Source organism: Hylaeus anthracinus, unplaced genomic scaffold (assembly GCF_026225885.1).
Source record: "Hylaeus anthracinus isolate JK02 unplaced genomic scaffold, UHH_iyHylAnth1.0_haploid 12002, whole genome shotgun sequence".
Classification (NCBI taxonomy): Eukaryota; Metazoa; Arthropoda; class Insecta; order Hymenoptera; family Colletidae; genus Hylaeus; species Hylaeus anthracinus.
The window spans coordinates 3,487,383-3,503,904 of NW_026534349.1; the positions used below are offsets into that span (position 1 = coordinate 3,487,383).

A 16,522-nucleotide genomic window follows, 5' to 3' on the forward strand; every position below is an offset into this window, starting at 1 on the left:
GGTCAGCGCCTCTATCGGGAAAACGCTCAAGTTTGTCCTCAATAGTTCCTTTCCTCACTTCTAGATGGCGCTGTTTACCGTGTGTTTTACCGACCTGTCGATACATTACCATCATGTCGGTAAATAACACTGCTAATAGCGCCATCTAGCAGTAAAAATAAGAACTATTGAGGACAAACTTGAGCGTTTTCCCGATAGAGGCGCTGACCAAACTTCGAAAAATAGTTCGGCATGTTCACCACTAGATGGCTATTCATTTGAGCGAAAATATCGGGAACCAACATGAAAAGTTGTGAGAGTGCAAAAGTTTAGAAAAGAAGGTTAGTAAGAATATAAATCGAGGCGATAATAACATCTGAAAATTTGTATATAGGTTTTAAAGGAATTAAGTGATTCATTTAATTGTCAATTATATTTCTTTTTATTAGTCATTCTTATCCAGTGGGTTTAGCTTTCCTTTGCTTCCGTTCTTCTTTGCGTTTTTGTTTTTCGGCAGCGTCATGGAGTCGCCTCTTCTTGCGAAGCAGTCGCACTTCTTTCGCTCTCTCTTCCCGACCTTTCATCATACTCCTGTACAAGTTCCGGTGCTTTTTCTTGATCATCCGTTCTCGCAGCCGGTACTCTTGCCTCTCCTGTCGATTCTTTTCCCATGGATCTTCCTTCGTTACCGCTCCGCTTTTTACCTTCATTTCCTTTTTCTGCAATTAACGAATATACAGGTAATGAAACAATATCACGGCAAACTTCCTAACAATGTATATTTCTAACGATGATAACCAACCTTTTGTAATCGTTCTCGTCGTTTTTCTTTATCCGCCTCTGACATCTCTAAGTCATTATCTTCGTTTCCTTCTTCCGCCACTTCCTTGTCTAACGCCTCTTTCGAATCTTCTTCGTTCGCTTCGTCTTCTTCTGCTACCTCGTCAGACTCGCTATCCTCTGGCGAATGATTATTGATTATAATTACCATTACTGGTATATTAGAATATTTTATATGATCAATGCAAAAAACATACCATCGTTTAGTTTGAATCCAGGATCTGTAGTACTACGTTCCTCTGGTGGAATGTAAGCTTCATCGTGACGACTGTCCGAGAACGGAGAAAGATGAGGCGGAAGTATACAGCCCATTAAATACTTTTCTACTGGTAAAAGTTCCCTAGCATTGACCGAATCGAAAACCCATTGTGGTTGAATGTAATACCTAGAGATGTATTGTTTGTCCATGCTAGGTCTGTCTACTATTTGATGAGTTATCGTCTCGTCGCTTTCGTCAAACGTTGCTCCGATGAAAAGCAATTTATCCCAAGACACCTCGGCCCCAAAACAACGCAAAACAAAAACCAATGGTTCCCTGGGCACTTCTCTATTTAAGAACACTTTTAAGCCTTTAAACAGCGTCTTCAACTTTTTAACTTTTTCTACCTCTATCCTAGCTTCTTCCAATTTTGTGACATCACCCTCGTTTGTAAATTGGTCCATCTCTAAGTCTTCATCTTCTGCATTCTGCACAGAAGGATCTAGACTATTTAATTGTATATTTAATGCACTTATCCTCTCTGAGACGTATGTGTCCTCATCCGCGAGTGATTTTTCATTATGTTCACTAGTAGCAAGTTTTGGTGGATAATACAAATTAAGTGTATGATAAAGCCTATAATTAACAAAGCCTAACAGTGTAATATAGAATTCTACGAATATAGACATAATTTTGAAGTCTACATCATTCTTTGCTTGTGGCTCAAAACAGAAGTGATGTGGGACAATCCAAGTGATCGATTGTCCTTTGATTTCAGCCTGATAATAATATCCCTTAATTGATACAAATACTTTACGCAGTGCCTTAGCAGCAATAACAGCGTGTAAAAACTCAATTGACAATCTTCTACATAATAACGACTGATCTCTAGGTACATGACGAAGAGATGGAAATGTGCTGAATAAAAAACACAGTGTTAAACAGTCATCCAAATCTCTGAGAGCATCTATAAATGTTGGATAACGTTCTTTGACAATATGATCCAATTTTAAAGTGGGATGATTGTTTAAATATCTCTTCATATTTGAGAAGTCTCTCAATGCTTTTGCCTTTGCAACTTTTTTATTAAATATCTAAAAGAATGCCATTCCATTAGAAACTTATAATCCTTTACGTAAACATCGAAATGTCAATTTGAATACAACGTACCTTGTAGTCTCGTAATTTCCAAATGATAGGTTCGTGTAACAAAAATTGAATGTCCTTTTTGTGATACAACGTTTTGATACCAGGCTCGCCTTTCTGAGCTCTTTTACGATTACGTGGTTCTCTTGGGTATATGCCCTTTAATATACATAATCTACGGAAATCATTCAAGGAAAGTTGCAATTTTTTCAGAGCAGCCTTCCTTGACATAAATTGCGCTCCCTCTCCAGCCTGATACTGCAAATTTAAACATTCATTTAATAATAATTTTTCAAATTGATTTTTGTCATAACATAACCTCCGTTGGTTTAATACGATCAAGTGTAATAGAAATGTAGGAACTTTTGACACATACCTTTTTCTTTCCTATTACAACCATTTTTGGATGTGATTTTAATACAACTAAAAATGCGAAAACTACATTGACAAATTACAAGTTGTAGAAGAATTCCACGTGCTCGCGTAAAAAAAACAATAGACAGCAAGAGACACAAGAGATCTCGCGCATAGTAGCGCCGCGTGGGAAAGTTCACCTAACTAAGATGTGGACCGCATGCGCGTGTATAGTAGCGGAGTTTTTTAAATTACTTGAAATTATTTAAAAGAAAGTAAAGCAGAGAAAGTGAGGACGTAGCTCAAAGGATTTTCAAAAAATATAATTTTTCAAATGAAAAATAAATTATTTGCAGAAAAATAATAAACGATCGAATAAAGGGAACAGTAGTAATAGTGTCGTTCGTGTGATCGTCTCTAAAAATATTTGTTATTTATTTATCCTGATACAGGGAGTGCAAAAGAACGCAGAATTGTTCGGTCTTGTAATTAGCAAGAAGTAAGGAGGAATCATGTGTAGGGTTGCAAAATGATATTACACGGGATAAATGTCTGTCTTTCTTTATTAACAAGCTGAGTTTAGCATATCCGTTGAAAGTTTGACACTTCGATACGACGTTCGATTGGTTTGTTTATTTAATCTTTTCATGTTAAACATAACGGACGATGATTAATTCATCTAGTTTGCTCACGGATACTTATACGAGGATATGATACATAAAGTCTAAGTTTCACGATTCTCATGTACAAACAGTTGGCTCGTTCGCTGTAGCGGTGGTACGGCGATGAGTTCCTATATATCACACGCAATCACACATGCACGCGTTTTTCGTACACGCACGCTTGAAAAAAAAAAAAAAAGAAAGAAACATTTTCCTAATTTTGTCGTCCGAATTTCTTCTAACTACGATCACGATTTCTGGCTATGACAAAAATTTCCTAGAAATCATACAGATCGCTGTTCTCGTGCTTAAATTGGTGCATAGATTCAATCTTCGTGGAATTTACACATCGTATCTGTACATGTTAAGCACGCAGTTACCTTGTATAATAAATTATCTCGTAAGAGGGCATACTCTGCATATCCTTTGTCTAAATTCTCAATTTGCCACGCGGCTTTTTGCCTCTTTGGTACGTGTTATTCGTTTAATTCGTAACTTAGCGTACGTACGTTGCGCACCTCAATAACAAGACGCACAAGATGATTAAAAGTTCCGTATAAATTTAAATGGCATTGGAAGAACTTTCGTTATACATTAAGTACACGTATTATTAAGTGTAGCGTTAGCGCGGGAGGAACTTCGGAGATCGAAGATATACTCTAGCGAACTTTCATAGGAAGTTGAAATAATGCTGATTTGGCAGTTTATCGGTTAACATTAAATTAGGGTATCGATATAATGCAGTCGAGTTCGGCAATCTCCTATAGATTAGTCCCAAACACCTTTAATTGTTGCACGTATCGATTATTCTTGCGGGAGGTTTTCTATACGACACCCGATACCGCAGTAATATCCTGGCAACGTTGCGGTATCGGGTGCCGTATAGTTTAGTTTCTAAAACGCGCGATCCAGTCTGTTTGATATTTCCGATAGAAATAGAAATTCTCTTATGAAAAAATGAATCCTCGATTGAAAACGATTCGATAATGCACGGACGAGTCTTTGTTTCTCTCTTGTTTTCGAGAAAATAGACCAGGTATGCCCTCGTTTCCGAATATACGCTCGAATCGCGAACGATGTAGATCGATACCTCGTTTGCCTATCGTAATCAAGGCGGTAGCCTTGAATTAATTAGTCTTAGAGAACCGTAAATTTTGGTTGGCAGAAATCAGCGTAAGCGTAGTTAATTGGCCTCGGTCTCTCGCCGCGACGAAAACAGGAGCACGAGTCCGGTTAAACGGACAAATTTCGAAACTCGGTGGATCGGTCGTTGTAAAACCTCCTCGATCGATCGATCCGAGTTTTGCCTCGGGGAGGCGTTGTTTTACAGGCTATTTTACAAAACGGCTCGCGCATCGTAGCGCGATCGGAAATAACGCGCGACACTTAAAAATTATCTTTGGCGTTAGTCGACGATCGAGGTCGCTCTATTATCTCGATAAACAGTTCGCCCTCTAAATATGACGCGTACATGTATATTATATACACCTTACTGTTATACTCTGTCTCGATCACAAGTCCTCTTCTCTGATCGAAACTGCGTGCCTCGACGTGACCGTTTGATCGTCGAAACAAGATTATCGACAGAATCAGTCGAGTTGGACGTCGAAACGCGCAGTCGCGTCTCGTTAATGCCGATAATTAGGAATATTGTTACAATTGGCGACACTTCGTCTTAAGCTGAAATTGTCTCGATGTCGAGCGACGTCTCAAGATTTCCCATGCGTATTTACTTGTTGAAATTTTTCGAAGGGTGGTCTTTTGTGCGGCCATTCTCGATGTTCGCTTCGCGATTTACTCTTCGCGGCCGGATCAATTATACAATGGGACTGGAACTATTTGTCGGACGTTTCATTTGCAGTCCAAGTTGCGCTGTTCAATTATCACGAATATCCGGGTGATCGATCGGTGCGCGAAACAGTATTCGTATACCCAAGTGCTCGACTGGTATTAAATTAGTTGAATAGTCGAGTATTCGAGTATTATTGTTCGTATCGGAAGAAAAGTTGGACAAGTAGCCCCAGCCCTGCTATAGAACCTTTAATAACAGCGTGACTAACGATACGCGAGATTAATATTATACAGTAGACGATTATACTGGAGTGTAGTTCGTTATCCATCGCTAAATTGACTCGTTTTCCTTGCGTTCCAACTGTTCTCGCAGACTCATCCCGATGAGTCGTTCAAGCGGTGCAACGTCCTCTTTTCTGGTGACGGGATTCTAAGACACCTAAGCGTTCGTCGTACTTTCATTTCCGTCCTATTGCTTCGTGCGTTGGTCCTTGGAACACCGTTGGCGAGCAAACGTCGCCAGATAGAATCGAATCGCTCTTTCGCACTAACACGTTCACTGGACGATCTTACATTTCGTCGGTATTCAAAGACTCGCATTCGTCCATTGGCATCCTACAAAACGCTTAGGCAATCGACAACAGTTTATTATTCCGTTTACATCGTACTGCCAAGATTCCCATTGAAATTGCTAGATCTCGATCATACGTGTATAGTGAACTCTTGTCTCTCTTGTTCTTTCCTTTGTTGGTACCTGGAAACGAAGTTGTACGGAAAGGTTGTTAACACCGATTCGTATCGCGCTATCGCTAAGAAATATTATCTTTGTAATAGGAAATGGTAATTTCGGAATCAGAGAAATTTTGTACCATTCGAGTTAAACTCTCGCAGCTATAGTGTTCTAATCGGTGTTTAAAACTTCTACGGTGGATTATATATATACACATATATAGGTGGTTGGTATTTTACGTATGGTGTGAAACTAAATTTCATTTCCGTGAGTTAATTGATACGAATATATTAATTGGTGTAACTTCTTGTAATCCTAGGACGACTTCTGTCGTGTTCTATTACCGGACATCTTTTGGTAATGAAGACATTTCGAGGGTTAATTTAATTAACTGCATAGACGAAGAGAAGGTGAACGTAATTGAAAGAAATCGTTCGTACGGTTGAGATGTCCTATATTGCTTTGATAACGCGTGTGATGCGATTATTAACCTTTCCTTGATTATCTTTTGACCGATAGTCCTCCTAGGTTTAAAGATCAATAAGAAATGGATCTCAACGTGTTAGCTTACTACGGTCTACGGAGGTTCGTGTCGATACCTAGCGAGCATAGATTCGACGGCCTCGATCGGCAGTCTACCCAAGCTGCCGCCGTGGCGGGTCCCGGCTGACAGACCTTGCCAGTCGCGATCACGGTCACGGTCACGCTCACGGTCACGATCACGGTCACGGTCACATTCTACGTCGCTCAATTCGCGGCTGTCGCTAAACCCGCTTGGCGGCAACAACGTCATGTCCTCCACCGAACTACGCACAATAAGATCAGAGAAAAACGTCTTAGGGGAATGAATGATTAACGCTAAGCACGTGAAAGATTTGATCGCCGTTATCGGAATCCAAACGAGCTTGGAAATTAATTTCAACTGATCTCTAATCAACTTCTCGTCGTTCGCTCCTATCGTTGTCACTGGTAATTGTTCGGTCAGTTCAAATTAATTTCCTGGAATCAAATATATTTTCTTTCTGCATCGATGTTCGGCTCGTTTCTCGGCTGGTTGACCAAACAATTTTTTTTTTTTTTTTTTTTTTTTTACAATTTTTGCAGCAGTATCTGTCGTTAGTAGAAAAATGTAGCATCCCGGTTTGTTGCTGGATCAGCATCATCGCTGTCTAAGAATGCAAGGTCTGCTTCTTAACAGTGGTTCCCGGTTTCTCCAGAGTTCACATTTTTCCATAACTCATTCTGCATCGGCACGAGACCGATAAGACCGTGATACGGTATTAATATCGAGTAAAATCAGGACTGAGTGCTATGTGGAAACAAACAAACCTTGGCTACCTGCGAGTGGACCGGCTCGGCTGTCGGCTTCGTCGTCTCGCGAGCGAAGGTGAACCTTCGTTGTTGGATTCTGTACTCGACTCCACGCCTCGTGAAAACACATCTGCGAAACGAGTCGGTCGATTAAACGATCGGAAAAATAAAAGAAAAAGAAACTACGCGAGATTAAGAATAATCACGGATTAAGAATGATTCGAGAGATTTGTTCACCTCTGCAAGGTTTCACTGGCACCCTGTAACTAGGTCCGGCGCATTCTCCGCAAGGACTCCCGGACGTGTCGCTCCCAGAACCCTGTCGGCTGGAGCGCATCTTGCTCTCGGCTTCCGCGATGCTCGGGAAGTATCGTTGCTTGTGCCACCTTGGCGTTTTAGACCTGCGCGTGAAAGAACACCAGAAAGAGGCAGAGAAGAGGGTACGGAACGGAATGTCAAACTCGGAACGAGACACTTAATTGGATTCGATACATGCACGCGACGATGGGAAGCTGGAAAGGTCGAAAGAAAACAGTTACCTTTCAAACTCCACGCTGGACCTCTCGTAGTCGATGGTATTTATGTCCTCGTTCTCTAGATGTCCAAACGTTTTGAACTGCATCGTGTAGTCGAGGGTGGCTGTAGTCACCGAACGATTTTCTCTTCCAGGAACGCTGAACGTAGCGTAAGGACTTATCTCGTACATTTCTGCGAACGAAAACGTACACTTTACTCTTAACATCTCTCCCGAGTATTTTAACCGTACATGTACGTGTAGTTTAGTCTTTCGAAACGTACACCTTATTCTTGCGTGATAGATACAGCGATATCAAATAGTGAATATTGTTACTATTTTGTAACTCTAATTAAAAGCAAAGGGAACCACGTATGATCGATTACAGTATATACATTTAGATAGCTCTGGGTTCTAAAGCTATCGTCTGAAAATAACGAATTGTAATTCTGAATACCCGATCCATGGTCGTTGGACTTGTGGTTTTCCTGTTTCACCGGCGAACTGGTATAGACCTGATGATTCCGTCTGTTATCGCGTTCCGCGGTAGATTTCTGCACTGTCGACATGCAACTGGACAGGTGGTGATGTTGCTGATGCTGTTGTTGTTGAACCAGTCCCAGACCCGATGGCTGGTTCTGTTGCTGTCCAGGGAGCATCTCCCCTAAATAATTTGCCCTGAAAGAGAAACATCTCATCGTACGCATCTTCGGAAGGATGAACGACAACGAACCCACCTTCCGCTGCGTTTCAGCATCACGTATCCCAAAATAGCAGCCGATATGACGAGCACGATGGCACAGACGAGAGGCACGACGACGTAGAGCACCTTCTGATTCGGTATAGCCTTCTTCACGTCGTCCTCCATGATCAGGTCGTTCGGAGGACCTATGCTGACGCCACTGAGGGTGGTCGTCGCGAACTCCATCTGCGTCTGGGTCGATCCAGCGTCGTTGTGAGCAGTCAGTCGCAAACTGTACCAAGACGCTGTCTTCAAGTCTCTTATGATTAGATTTTCCGTGGCGCGACTCGCTACTAAAATCCATGGTTCGGTGCCGACGCGTCTACGATACTCCACCGTGTAGTATTGGATAGGACAACCGCCGCTTGGCCAAGAAAGGAGGTTTAGTTTCACGGTCGTGCCGTTGGCGGAGATGATGTCCCTTTCTTTTGGTAACAGAGGTGCTGCGAACAATATTTTAGATTAAAGACATTCGCGGGCGTTGTTTGTTGTAACTTCTATTGATTTTGGACTTGGAATTGGAGACTTAAAATTACCAGTTCCTTTGGTCGTGGCGCTTATCAGAGGACTCGGGTCTCCAGTTCCCACGCGATTATGCGCGGTCAAGTGCGCCAAATACGAAGAACCACACTTTAACCCTGACAAAATGAACTCTGTCTGTTCCGGCGACAACGCAATTTCTTCCCAGCCACCTTGGTCCCTTTTGTAACTTAACACGTAACCTAACGAAAGATGCAGAGACCGTGTTAGATGGTAGTGCTTCGTAGTTCCATTTCGTTACATCGGTATCGGTTAGAGTGCATCAGTCACAGTACCTAGATTCTGTTGTGTACCTTGAATAGTAGCACCGCCGTTGTTAGGGTGACTCCATCGAAGCCTTATGCTATTCGTTGTAGTATATTGCAGTTCCAACGTCGGTGCTTTAGGCGGCATCACCACAACCAGAGTGTATGTTATGGAATCGTCGCCGAACAGGTTGCTAGCCGAGCACGTATAATTTCCAGCCACCGATTGCTCTAATCCTAAAGAACAGATAGTTTCGCTTTGAAATGTTCGTGGTACGACTTGACAAAGTATTAGGTCTACCGGAAATTTCTGTCCGGTTTTAGAATAACACGAAATAATAAGTTTCTCGTACTTCGAATATATTTTATTGAATGATATCATTTTTATCGTTATTTATGACATTTTGCCAGGATGATTGCAATTTGTGTATCGTTTCTAACGAATATGCGCATAGTCGTTGAAACTTGTACACGGAACGGACGGAAGACTTTCCGGTAGATCTAATAATCTACGTAGCCAATGATTTGTATTAATCGCTTGTTCGTTAAACTAACCACGAATATTGAGGTGACCGTCGGCAGTCAGCTCGTAATGTCGGCCAGTGGAAACCTGACCGTTCCGATAGGTCCATATAGGCCTCGGTGTAGGATTCCCAACCACCAGACACGACAATGTGATAGACGATTTGATCGCTCTTCTCAGCAGTTGCGAGAACGACGCTACTCTGGCTGGAGCTTTGAAAAGAATTGATCGGATTTAGTCAAACGATCCAAGACTGGATAGCTTAGGTTAATTCTAGCAGAGTCGTCAAACCTCTGGTATTCGTAGTTTGGGTCACTATGGTGGTCGATTCGCCTTCGCCTAGTCCAGTCGTTGCCGACACCCAAAACTCGTACAGTTGTCTGAAAGACAAGGTCCTTTGTTATCGGTTTCATCGATACTCGTGACATTTTTCGTAAAATTGGATAAATCACCTCTCAACTAGACCTCGTAGTTCCATCGTGAGGGTGTCCGTGGGTGGCTCGTGCATAGTGTGCGTGTTGTGGTTGCTGGAGCCAGCTTCTCTGCTGTAAACCGTGTACTTGGAGACGTTCCCATTCGGTTGTAGGGGCGGTAACCACGAAACTAATATACTCTCGGCCGTTAACGCCAAGGCTTTGATACCGGCTGGAGGTCCTGGGACTGAAAAAAATGAATTAACCCTTCTTTTCCGAGAACACGCGCCACAGAGATTTCAATCGGCGAAGATCAATAGGGTTGGGTTAACGATTCTCACCATCTTCTTCTGTTGTACAAAAAATCGGCGGGCTCAGGACTCCGTCGCCTGCTCCCGTGTAAGCCAGTACCCTGATCGAGTAATTCGTGTATTTGTACAAAGTGTGCAGATAAGTTTCCACACTGGATGTCTTTTTCACTTCGCCAACCGTCGATATGTCCACTAGAATAATAGATTAATAGATTAGTTAGTGAATTTCGTATCACCGCTTTCGAAATAAATCTGTCAAGTCTTCCTCGGTTCAGCTTAGATTATTATTATTATTACGTACTGTTGTCGGTAGGCACAGGCCTGTAGTAAACTTTGTAACCCTGAATGATTCCACCGTGTTGATGGGGCGGAGGTGCGCTCCAGGACACCTTTACGCTTTGGGAAGACAGAGCAACGCACAACACCTGGGTTGGCGGTGTTTCTGGCACTGAAACGTTCAATGAAATTCATATTATTACCAGAATATATTTTTATGTCTCGCTCATTGCTTAGGAACGAGGTTTAAGTTCAATTAGGAGGTTCAATGTTCGCTGTACCTCCTTCTTGAGTAGTTCCAACAATAGGAACGCTGGCTGGACCGCTGGCTATGCTGTTGAAAGCTCTGATCGATATATCGTACTTGGTGAATTTTCTAAGGCCCGTAAGTTGCACCTTTGTGGTCGCCCAGCCGTTCACGGTTAAACTTTTGCTTTGGTTCACGCCCGACGTTGAAGACGAATGCTCCGACCACGTCACAATGTAACCCAATAGATCTCCGTTGCAGGACTCTTTAGGGGGTGGCTGTGAATTAAATTGGCAGGGTTGAAAGAAAGAGATACGAACCAAGAATTGATTTATTATTATTTACCTGCCAGCTGACCACGAGCTCTCCTGGTCCAGCGGACTGAACTTTGATGTTTTGGGGTGGTTCGGTCGGCGCTGTTGGGCGAAATAAAATATCCGATAAAATTAAACGGTCGACCAGAGATCAACCCTTTGCACTCGAAAAGTGACTCTCAGTCACCATTAAGTTTCACGCAGCAAATCTACAATACCGAATGTTTCTTTAGGTTTAATTTCTTCAGAGCTCCAAGTGTCGATAAAATGATTGTCGGTGAGGTAAAGGTGACCTTATTTTCAAATCTAGATAGCTTAGAATTTATGGAAATAGAATACTAAGAAAAACAAGCCTCGAGTGCAAAGGGTTAATACGTTTCGTTACCTTCTTCTTGGGTCTTCGCCACCACAGGATCGGTGGGCGCGCTCACGTCTATCGAATTTATAGCAAATATGCGAAACGTGTAAGTGACAGCTGGATGAAGTCCTCCCACCAGAGCCACTTCCTGATCCTCGCTGGTCGCTTCGTAAGGGGATAAACCTGTTAATGAAAATAATAACATTACACGCGATAAGTATTACGAGGAATTCCGTTCAGTTTAATCTGAATCAACAGAAATACCCCCGAGTACCGAATACGCTTATCAGGTTTCGATGCGGCTACGTACCGTTCTGCGTCGGATGTACCGCGTTCCCGCTATTAAAGCTTCCCGGTGAATAGGTGACATTGTGCGTTTTCGCGGGATTCCAATCGTCTGCCAAACCGTGATTCAGAGACCGATACTGAATAACGTAATTCCGTATCGGGCTGTTTCCGTCGAAAGCTCTTTTCCACAGCAATCGTATCGATCGCGAGCCGATTTCTATGACTTCCAACGAGGCTGGCGGATCCGGCCTCTCTGTACACACAAAGCGAGCATAATGAATCCTTTGACCACCGAGAAAGTAAATTCATTTCAATCGAAAATCCTGAATAACCATCTCCAAAGAAAAAGAGGAAACACCGTCGAAGATTTATTTCACCGAATGATCTCTGCATACTTTCACGAGAAGAAAACAGAATTTACCTTGAACAGCTAAGTAAATGAGATGTTCGCTCCTCCCGTACGCGTTGTCAGCTGTACACCGATAGACCCCGGAATCTTGACGATCGCTGCTGCCTATCGACAACTGCGATTTCAGCCCGTGCTCCGTTTTCATTTGGCTTATGCTCAGTCTGTGGCTGTTCGTGTCCAAACGGTCGCTGTTGTGCATCCACAGCACTTCTATGGGATTATCCCCGATGACGGTGCAATCCAGAGTCACGGACTCTCCTCGGCGGATCGTCACGTTTTTGCTCTGAAACTCGAATCTCGCCGGTTCTGGAAGACAAACGATCGCGAAATGTCACCGCGTGACTTACACCCAAATATCCTCGGCGAATCGCGTATAGACAACGTCGGCGCTTACCGTGGACGGACACGTAAATCACTTTGCTGAGACCAGGTCCGATCCCGTTGTTAGCACGGCAGAGATAGTGACCCTCGTTCTGGGGCCCAGCCGAGGCGGTCCATAGTGATCCGTTGGGCAATATGGTCAGCCTGCCGTCGGAGCCGTCGACCAGTGGCTGATAGTCGTTAGCAGTTCGGCTCTTGGAACGCAGCCACGTGACTCGCGGCGGTGGAAATCCTTTCGCCTCGCAATGAACGTTCAACGGGTTACCGAGCAGGGTGGCCACGTCTTGCGGTTCGAAGATCCATTGCGGCGGCACTTTGACCAGAAGTTCGGCCGTGTGGTTCACTTTGGCCGCGCTGTTTGTTGCCACGCAAGTGTACTTGCCGCTGTGACGCGACGAGAGTTCCTTGAAAACGAGCAGACTGAAGAACTCGGCCACTCTGTCCTCGATCTGGAACGAGAACGAGAGTCAAGGTTTGTCTCGATGACAGGAATTTGGACGCGTTTGCGGTTTCGTAAGTCGCCTCGGTTGGGCGTATGCTTAAACTTCGATGTTTCTACTTTCAGAGAAAACGGGACATACGCGTAAAGAAGACGGCAGTGGCTCGCCATCTTTCAGCCAGGAGAAGTATATAGGGAGGTCACCGGACGTTACGCTGCACGTGACTTGAGCACGGCTGCCTTCCTGTAGATTTGCTGGGAAACTGAATGGGCTCATCACTGGAGGACCTGAAACGAAAATTCCACGTGGTCATGGAACGTGTTAATTATTATTCTATCTTAGTCAACGATATAGAAGAATGTTTCCTGGAATGAACATTTAAATTACAAGTAAGATTTCGTTCTTAGTAAACTATGTATATTCGTCGAATATTGTTATTAGGTCTACCCGAAAGTTCTGTCCGTTTTTAGAATAACACAATATAAATAATTTCTCGTACCTTGAATTTTATTATTATTTACGACATCTTGCCAGCGTGATTGCGCATAGTCGTTGAAATTTTGTAACCGGAACGGATAGAACTTACCGGTAGACCTAATATTTAGGTATACGAATTTCCTGAATATATAATACCTTTTTCGCGCAGAGTCCCATAAATCTCCACTGTAGAAAGTTGCGAAGTACAAACGAGCTTCGCGGTATTTATTTCGAGAGTAATTTAAGAGCCACGGACAAAAAATAGAGGGAAAAGTATTTCTACCCTCCGACCACGTATCCTTTCGACAAACCCCCAGCTCCCTTCTCTCGAACGTCTTGACAAACGAGGGAAACGTAAAAAGTAACGGTACAGGAATTCTTTCGGGTGTGGAATTTACTTCTTTCATTGAGCTTCGCGACTTCTTCGCGAGCTCGAGCGAGGCAACCGCAAGAAAACAGAGAGAAAACGGTCGCGTTTCTTCTCAACCCGAGTGTCCACGTACGATTACTTACTGTCCCAACTTTCGCAGGAGTACTTGAACGAAACGATAACGACCGAGTTATCGGTTGCCCTTTCTTAACGTAAATACAAATTAAACTCCGTGAAAGTGTACTCACTGCTAACGGTGAGTCGAATGTCCCTACTCGCTGTTTCCCCTGTCCTCGACTTGACAATGCAGGTGTAAATGCCAGCATCGTTCGGATCTACATTGGAGATCGTCAGGTGGCCCTCCTTGTCGACGTGATGTCTTATATCCAAACGTAGGTCAACGCCGCCGTGGGACCACTCGACTGATGTGACAGGGTATCCGGAATAAGGACAGGCTATGGTGGTATCGACGCCAGCTATCGCGCGGACCGGTCCTATCGATCGTATATACGGTGGTCCTGAAATGATCAATCAACGCCAAATACATTTTAATGCGCGATTCATAGAAGAGGCGTTGTTGGAGTCGGGCGTAACCGGAGGTAACTGAAATCGTAGCAGCTCCGAGTACGACATTAGTACTTAAACGGGTTAATGCTCCTACAAATCAAGTGGTCAAAACGTGGCGTTAATTGCCGTTACAATTACCGTAGATGTTCAATCTCGCTTTATGCTCGACGGTGGCCAGAGTATTGGACGCGACACAGGCGTACAGGCCGCCATCTTCGGCGCCGGCCGACGATATGTTCAAATGACTGATCACGTCCCCGGACTGATCGACGTACTGCCCTATCGCGTACCTGCGTGGACATTGTTTGCAGTTAAGAAGAGGAATATTGATCGATGAGATCTAGACGCGCACCTGTGCCCAGCTGCAATTTCGCTCAGAGGTTCTCCGTCTAGGAGCCAAGTGAAGGATGGGGGAGGAGATCCTGTCGCGGAGCATCTCAGGGACACCGGTGGTCCTGGTCGCAGTGCCTGCTCGATGAACGTGTACTGCAGCTCTGGCACGGTATCTGAGACAGTTTCTTCCGTCAGAACCATTACTCTATCGTTCACGGGTTTTGTCGCGATTGCGACACAGAAAGATCGATCTCGCGAGGAATTTGGAAAGGTCGATTACATAGGCAATCGTTATTTCAGTTTCGTACCTCCGAGTTTCAGTTCCGCGGTGGCTTGAGCGTTTTCCTTGTCGCTCCTAACGAGGCACTGATACATCCCCTTGTCCTTTCGGCCGATCGAGCCTACCACGAGCACCAGAGGAGCCAACAATTTGATCCTCGTATCCTGCGCGGTCAATACCGGTACACCGTCGTGCAACCACTCGACGCTTTCGACCGGATAACCCTCCACCGTGCAATTCATAGTGGCAGACTCTCCGGAATTGATGATCTGTAAATACCGGGAAACGGTTAACGATTCGTGCAACGAAAGTTAATGCCCGCGTCCACGAATCGCGCGTCCTTTCCCCTCTTCCTCGTTCCGTCGGTTCCGTTCGATGGCTTTCAAACGTTCCGACGAAACGACGGCATGCCTGTCGCGAGTTACAACTATAGTTACGAATTATGCGATTCGTGACTCGTCGGGATCGCCGAGACGTACCTGAACGCGTGGTTGTATCCGCGCGTTAAGTTTTGACGTGACCGACAGGTGCGTTTCGGCTCGTTGCTCGCCGAGCTGATTGCTAGCCCGGCAAATGTACCTCCCCGCGTCCTGAGCGTCCACGCGGCGGATTTGCATCAAATCGCCCCACAGTTGGATCCGCCCGAACGATTCCACCGGTATCGAGTGGCCTGCAACAACAGCCCGACGTGTTGTGCTCGATAATTTACGTGGTAGGGGTGGGAAACGTCTTTAATAACGGCTAAGCGACCAATTTCCCGTTAACAATTTAAAATGTACGAATGATTTGAACGAATGAAATAGAATTAGTGCTATAGGCAGGGTTGAGCGAAACTTCAAGAACTGCAAAACAAATTAGAATGAATGAAAATGTCCTCGATAATGTCCAACAGTGATGCCAAAGATCGACAAAATATTTGTTCATTTTCAAAGATGGCACGCTCCGAATTACACGGTAAACAGTATCACCTAATCAAACCAACCGTTAACGTCGCGGTACCAGGTAAATTGCGGGGGTGGACTCCCCTGGGCGGAGCAAGTGAGATGAACATCCGAGCCGCTTTCCGCGGATATGGCGATCTGCGATCTTTGCATCAGCTTCGGCGCCATGGATCTGTTTGGTTCTGAAAATTTGCACGCAGCGTGAAAGCAGATTCTCTACGGCAATCATTAAGAGATCATTGTAAACGGAGCTGACGTGCCTGTGACCGTTAACGTTGCGGGCTCGCTTCTTCTTCTTTCGCTGGTTAGCGCGTGAAGGGTTAAACACGAGTACGTGGCTCTGCCATCTTCTGGTCTGGCAGCTCTGATGTGCAGGTCGCCTTGGGAAGTAACCACGAATCTTCCACCTGTAACAAGATAGAAATTCCTAGACGAAGGGAGACGATACGCGTTTTATAAGCCGTAGATGTATAAGGCGATTTCATCTCCAGCGAGAGGAGATATAGTAAAGGGTATTCGCTGGATCGGGTCCATTATTTCG

At 44.3% G+C, this 16,522-nt stretch overlaps 2 protein-coding genes across 3 annotated transcripts in view; both read right to left on the reverse strand.

The window, feature by feature from the left end:
- Positions 1-409: 409 nt before the first annotated feature.
- Positions 410-2,699, reverse strand: LOC128891539 (pescadillo homolog). Its single transcript, XM_054151098.1, has 5 exons — positions 2,541-2,699; positions 2,189-2,422; positions 1,017-2,112; positions 782-939; positions 410-698 (listed from the first exon to the last, which is right to left on the reverse strand). The coding sequence occupies exons 1-5, from the start codon at positions 2,562-2,564 to the stop codon at positions 435-437; spliced, it is 1,776 nt and encodes a 591-aa protein (XP_054007073.1). The 5' UTR covers positions 2,565-2,699; the 3' UTR covers positions 410-434.
- A 122-nt stretch (positions 2,700-2,821) lies between these two features.
- The window catches only part of LOC128891529 (cell adhesion molecule Dscam2), a 140,330-nt gene continuing 126,629 nt past the window's right edge, over positions 2,822-16,522 (reverse strand). Inside the window, exons 7-34 of one of the 2 annotated variants that reach the window (XM_054151074.1) lie at positions 16,242-16,388; positions 16,023-16,163; positions 15,520-15,710; positions 15,069-15,309; positions 14,780-14,933; positions 14,566-14,717; positions 14,109-14,378; positions 13,155-13,300; positions 12,587-13,022; positions 12,205-12,498; positions 11,806-12,036; positions 11,523-11,678; positions 11,169-11,239; positions 10,858-11,101; positions 10,602-10,748; positions 10,331-10,492; positions 10,029-10,236; positions 9,868-9,956; positions 9,609-9,788; positions 9,102-9,290; positions 8,805-8,990; positions 8,264-8,711; positions 7,984-8,204; positions 7,552-7,720; positions 7,250-7,413; positions 7,040-7,142; positions 6,301-6,507; positions 2,822-5,725 (exon numbers count right to left, since the gene is read on the reverse strand). In XM_054151074.1, coding sequence (XP_054007049.1) covers positions 5,674-5,725; positions 6,301-6,507; positions 7,040-7,142; positions 7,250-7,413; positions 7,552-7,720; positions 7,984-8,204; positions 8,264-8,711; positions 8,805-8,990; positions 9,102-9,290; positions 9,609-9,788; positions 9,868-9,956; positions 10,029-10,236; positions 10,331-10,492; positions 10,602-10,748; positions 10,858-11,101; positions 11,169-11,239; positions 11,523-11,678; positions 11,806-12,036; positions 12,205-12,498; positions 12,587-13,022; positions 13,155-13,300; positions 14,109-14,378; positions 14,566-14,717; positions 14,780-14,933; positions 15,069-15,309; positions 15,520-15,710; positions 16,023-16,163; positions 16,242-16,388 — 5,399 coding nt within the window. In that variant the 3' untranslated portion in view covers positions 2,822-5,673. Of the gene's footprint in view, positions 5,726-6,300; positions 6,508-7,039; positions 7,143-7,249; positions 7,414-7,551; positions 7,721-7,983; positions 8,205-8,263; positions 8,712-8,804; positions 8,991-9,083; positions 9,291-9,608; positions 9,789-9,867; positions 9,957-10,028; positions 10,237-10,330; positions 10,493-10,601; positions 10,749-10,857; positions 11,102-11,168; positions 11,240-11,522; positions 11,679-11,805; positions 12,037-12,204; positions 12,499-12,586; positions 13,023-13,154; positions 13,301-14,108; positions 14,379-14,565; positions 14,718-14,779; positions 14,934-15,068; positions 15,310-15,519; positions 15,711-16,022; positions 16,164-16,241; positions 16,389-16,522 lie in introns of both variants that reach the window. The other variant, XM_054151073.1, reaches the window with a different exon arrangement.